This window comes from Lytechinus variegatus, chromosome 16 (assembly GCF_018143015.1).
Source record: "Lytechinus variegatus isolate NC3 chromosome 16, Lvar_3.0, whole genome shotgun sequence".
Taxonomy (NCBI): Eukaryota; Metazoa; Echinodermata; class Echinoidea; order Temnopleuroida; family Toxopneustidae; genus Lytechinus; species Lytechinus variegatus.
Genome location: NC_054755.1, coordinates 13,359,605 through 13,365,604, shown reverse-complemented (window position 1 = coordinate 13,365,604; position 6,000 = coordinate 13,359,605). Strand labels below are relative to the sequence as shown.

General features: G+C 37.5%; 1 protein-coding gene across 1 annotated transcript in view; it reads right to left on the bottom strand.

The window, feature by feature from the left end:
* Nucleotides 1-575: 575 nt before the first annotated feature.
* Nucleotides 576-6,000, bottom strand: part of LOC121429938 — a 50,729-nt gene continuing 45,304 nt past the window's right edge. The window contains exon 8 of the mRNA XM_041627198.1: nt 576-1,433. Within this exon, the coding sequence (XP_041483132.1) occupies nt 1,328-1,433 (106 nt within the window). The 3' untranslated portion in view covers nt 576-1,327. The remainder of the gene's footprint in view (nt 1,434-6,000) is intronic.

The window sequence follows — 6,000 nt, the reverse complement described above, 5'->3', positions numbered from 1 at the left end:
ATAGCTCCAAAAGCATTCACTAAAAAACAATTACTGAATATACATTTGCTTAGATATACAGGAAAAATACAAAAGGATTCAAAAGATCACAATTAAAGATCATTGGCATATTTTCAAATAATGCAGAAAGACTAAAACAATTAAGACTACACTAAGCCTCACACATTGAATATCACCTGGATAGCACATCAAACGTTCAAAGAATGCAACCTCGGAAATACAAAAATATTCAGCCCTACTCAGGGTTGTATATTGAACCACAAATAAAGAAAATAAAGACTTTGACACTATGCGTACATGTAGGCAAAATGTACCTCATTTCATTCCACCATTTTTTACCCGACACTACTCAGACACTGTTGAATAAGAATGTGACCGATCATGCAGGAGATTAGCAAATTGGAAGAGAAATTGGAAGAGACCCACTGGGTGATTTCAAGTTCCGTGTTGGCCTTGGTGTTGGTGTTGAAATTTGGATTGCTTCCCTTTGCTCCAAAACTTATTCAGAGTTTGTAAAACTGATCCAGATCACATTATTGACATCCCAACAACTAGTGAGTGACTTTTCGGGACCACCTTCATTTTATGTTTAGTGTTATAATTGTGTAAAAATTGACCTGACACAAACACCAAAAGGTCAACACTGAAAATCAGTGTCTCTTTAGTAACCTTCAGTAATCCACTGAGCACATGTAGGGAAGGTCAGACAGGGGGTTTACAAACTGGGTCTAGGACTTGTGTTTTACCATAATGACAGCAAGTTCTATATCGCATTGTGTTCACCATGTTCCACCTATCTATATACCCAGAGAGTTCCCAGAAGGATCTGAACTACTTGAAGAGGAGGTTTAGAGGATCAGAATAAATCTGTCAGCCACATATGTTCATTGCTCTGCAGGGAAGAAGGTTCCCACATGAAAGCCTTTCCGAAGATTGCATCCTTCTGTTGATCATTCTGTCAGAGCATTTGTTGGGGGAACTCCATTGCTGGGAGAAGAGTTTGTAAAAAGGAACTGGACTACCTGCAGAAGAGGTTTAGAGGATCAGAGTTAGCCTCTGAGCCACAACGTTCAGTGTTTTGATGGGAAGAACTGTTTCACAAGCGAATCTCCTTAGTTTGATCCTTCTATCAATCATTTTGTCAGAGGCTTTGTTGCAAAGACCCTCTGCCACACTGTCACCAGGAGAGTTCATAAAACGAACTGGACTACCCCAAGAAGAGGTTTAGAGGATCAGAGGAACTCTGAGCAGTAATGTTCAGTGTTCTAGGGAAAATAAATGTCTCACAATCATATCTCCAGATTCTCATTCCTCTTCTATCGTCCTCTCAGAGCGTTTGTTGGAGGAATCCCATTGCCGGGAGGAGAGGCTGATTGAAAGAAGAATTGAATGATGACATCACTTCCTGTAGCGATACTGTCAGCTCCAGTAACCTGTCAAGAAAAAGAATATAGATATTGTGTCTCAGTCGAAGGGTTCCATGGCATTTGCTCTTGCGACAATTGCTCCACTACAAGTTTCACACACTAATTGAACTTCAACCTTGGATTATGCAATACCCTACCCTAAACCTAACATGAAACCCTATCACAACCCTAACCTTACATCTATTAATAGGAAATAAAGAAAGGAGGAATAATAATAATATCAATAATCATGATGGTATATTTACCCAGGATAGCCACTTCAGTTCCAAAATCTGGTCTCCAAGCTGGCCCTGCTAGTATTACCCTGGTTTTAGGTTTGCTGCCTAGGCGCTCAAGCATTCATGGAATTTCTACTGTACAATGTACCCATTTGCCTCGCCTGGGTTGAGAGCAGCCCAATGTGGGTAAATTTATTGCTGAATAAAAACACACCATGGCTGGGAATCAAACCCACGTCCCTCAGATTGACACGCAAGTCATAACCACTATACTACAACCCCCCCCAATAATCGTAGGAGCAAATCTTGTGTCCCCCAGTCAAAGTGTAGACATTTACAAAATGGTAAAGTTTGATTGCCATATGAAATGGAATCCTGTTAGACTCTTTCCAATGAGGTCTTATATTAAGCAAATCACAGCAGAAAGGGGAGTGTGACATCAAACATTTGTGGTCCGACAAGTTTGTCATATTATCATTTTCATCATCATCACTTTCGTCATTACATGTATCATCGTTCATCATCATCATTGCTGTCATTAACAAACATTTGTCGTCCGACAAGTTTGTCATATCATCATCATCATCATCATCGTTGTCATTATCATTATTCATCATTTTTAAATAAGGGAGTAGCCACGATAGGCCAATTTTTTTTTTCATTTATTACATTATGTATTATGTCATTTTATTGATTGTTTTACAATTGTAATTGTTGTTTTGCTTTACTTTATTATGGAATCGTTTTATTAATTTCATCTTGATGCACTGTATTATTTTTTTTAGAGAGAAGCAAATTAAATCAATTTGAATCATCAGCGTCAACATTATCATTATAATCATGTCCATCATCATCATCATCACAATCATCAACATCATCATCATTTTTCAGCAGCAGCATCATCATCATCATCTTCATTAGCATAATCATCATCATCATCATTATCATAGTCGGTAATATTGTCACCGTCATCATCACGATCATCACCATCATCCCAATCATCCTCATCATCATCATCTTCATCATCATCGACACCTTCATCATAATCATCATCAGCAGCAGCATCATCACCATCATGACCATTACCTTTGCTATCATCTCATGAATTGCGTTCAAATTCTTTTCATTGGCATTTTTTATTTACTGGCCCAATTTTCATGTACTTTCAATTTTTTGCTCTCGTTTAATTCATGAAAACTAGAATATTCACATACACCTGTAGATAAAAATGGAGTACATGAAAAATGTAAAATAAGATCTAGATTACAGCTTTGGCAAACAAACAGTTTATGTTGATATGGATTTCAATCTATTTTTAGGGGTGTCATGCTGTGCTAATGAAAGACTGCTGTCTGACCCTGTTCTAAATGTCAAATTAATGGGAGTTTCCTTATTTTTTCTTTCCTAATGAAAGAAGAAGCACCTGCATCGGATTATTCATGATCCGATTCATGTTCATCAGTGCTCATTTATACCCACAAATTAAAAAAAAAAGATTCAATTCCAGAAAAGAATCAGCAGTCCTGACATTTCTCATATAATTAGATCTGTCACATGGGGATCTATCATTATTAATTAGGACTACTAGAACTAGGTCATTACAGATAAATTCTGGTATAAATTTGCTATTCTCTTATAATGACAAATATCAAATTTCTGATTCTTTGCCATGAAATGGAACTGAGCGATACTCATATCACATAAGTCATGTTACATGAATCATAGACCTATACTGTAGAGAAACATGAATCTATTTCCCGAGGCATCATTATTTGTTTCTCATTTTGATCTTCTTTCATTTTTATTTTATGAGGGGGTGGAATGGGGGATATTTTCGAAATAAAGGCATAGGGAAAAAAATTGCAAAAACTAGGTCTTTGCAATATCACTGTGCTATGACTATGATACAGAGACTGGTATGGGATTTTCCTGAGGTATCATCATAACTTGAAATAAATTGAATAATCTAGATCACTGGAATTGGAGCTAATACAACTAGAACAAAACATATATATCCGTTAAGAAAATAATAAGATTAGATCATCAATGATGCTTTTTTTTTCAAACCGAGCATTCAGACCTACATTACGTTCACAACAAAATCTCATACTTCACCATGTTTTTGTCTCGTTACAATTATCTGCTATATAGTAAAGTCTTCTCATTTTTCTCACTTCTATATTCCCCTTATGAAAGATTTTCAAATTCTTCTTGCTATTTTACATCAACCTCAACCTCTCCTCATCCCTGTTTTTTTTTGTGTTTTTTTTCTATTTTTAAAATCCTCATCTGCCCTTCTTTTCATTTACATCCCAAACTCCTCTTCCTACCCACCCCCCTCTTCATTTACATCCCTAACTCCCCTTCCTACCCCCCCCCCTGCCTGCAAGTATGACAATATGTGTTCATCTTATGAATACCATTCTATTGGTATGAGCCTAACTAAAATGATCCTCATAAGGGAAAGTAACTGACAGCTTAAAGCTTCAGAACATTGTACCATCAACATGTTCCTGTCAAGACATCACCAAAGCTGTTCTGTGATCCTTCCTCATTTGCATGGATCCATAAAAGTGCTATAGATACCGTTCTAAAACTAATTTACTGGAAACTAGTTTGACATGTAATGAGAACGGTCAAAGCAGTCTTGAAAGCAATGTTCCAAACCAGTTCAGAAAACCAACTCGCGATGTAGTTTTGAAGATCGCTTTGCCTCCTTAAACTGGTTTTAGCGTAAGTGAGGATGCAACTGTTCTTTGAGAAGCGATCTTCGCACATTTCGAGCGAGCCTGTATGTGGAATGCCTATATGCTGGAGTTTAAAATTTCGCGCGAAACATGTCATCCCACTGAGAGTGTTCCCATAAATAGCAACAAGAACAAGATCGGTTTAGTGTAGAATCCAAAAACACTTTATACTGAAACCTCATGGGAGTTGTTTCACAAAGATTTACATGTAAGTGTGACTTAGAGTTGCACTTAAAGATAAATTCCAGTTCTGGTAACGATCTCAAAATGGCTTTTTACAGAATCTAATATAATGACCACCCAAGTGTCTGTTTGGATGAATAAAAAATATGTGCCAAAGGATTCTGGAAGAAATTGTGTAATTGCTGAGAAATAAGCAAAATAAGCGTGGATTCAGTCACTTCCGTCTGGTCTTTATTCCAGCAATGATAATACACTGTCCCATGTGTGCCTATCTGTGTTGGCGATCTTCAGTGTGTTCGTATTTCAGCTAAGATTTTATGATTTCACAAAGTTCAGTTTATGTAACTGTACCAGATCCACGATGATATAGTCATACTTAACATTGGTTTTACAGACTTTCTCACGAAGTGTTTTACTGCAACTACTTTCATTTAGCTTTAAATTCCCAGTTACATGCAGTATAAAAGACATCCCCTCATTGGACAAAAGATGCTAAGGGAATACAGCTATGTTGAAGGAAACGTGAAAGGCATACTCGGACACCCCTGACACATGACTAATAATTCTTAATGCATTCATTTCCATAAAAGATCTATCACAAATGAGCAACAAGTTCCAATGGAAATGTTGCAGTTTCCTTTGGGATGAGGCACTACTCTGACAAAGTGGAGCATTTTCTTGGAAACCCTCAACAAATGGTTAGTTGATTAATACATGAATTTCCATCGATGCTCAATAGGGCCATCTGCACCAGCCCGAGTTTTAAAATTAGCGCGTTATTTCTGATCAGGCAAATTATCCAGAACTGTAATGGAGACGCAATTATCACACTAGTTGGCTGGATTAATCTGTGCTTTTTTACAAATTATCCCATTAATTTGCAGATGCAGACATACTCGTTATTTTTTTATTCACGACGTTAGACCATAATGCATCCATGCCTAGCAGGAATCGCTCTTTTTGCGATGGTGGAGAAAGAGTTTCTTGAATCTCAAGATTAATCACAAAGAGGGTTGATTGGGCTAAAATCACGACTTTGCGAGATTGAGCATACTCGGGCTGGTGCAGCACTGCCTAATGAGCCCCCAATGGAACCAAAATCATTCCAAAAAGACTTATCTCTTAGGGTATACCGCACTGCCACTTTCAAAGTGCAGTATTATCTTCAACACCCTTGCTATAGTCACACCAACGAAACCGACTCCAAAATGACTTATGGTCTGACATTGGTACCTATATAAGCTTCTGTCAGCCTGCATTCATTTCCATCAGTGTAATTGGGGCATTACTGATGAATAATACAGGTACAGGTGAACATTTAATAAGGATGATTCCCCTCACTGAGTGAATGCACTGACTGTGATATTCAAAGAAGTCGGGTATGATGGATCAGAATGCATTTGTGCCACTTCATTAATAAACCTC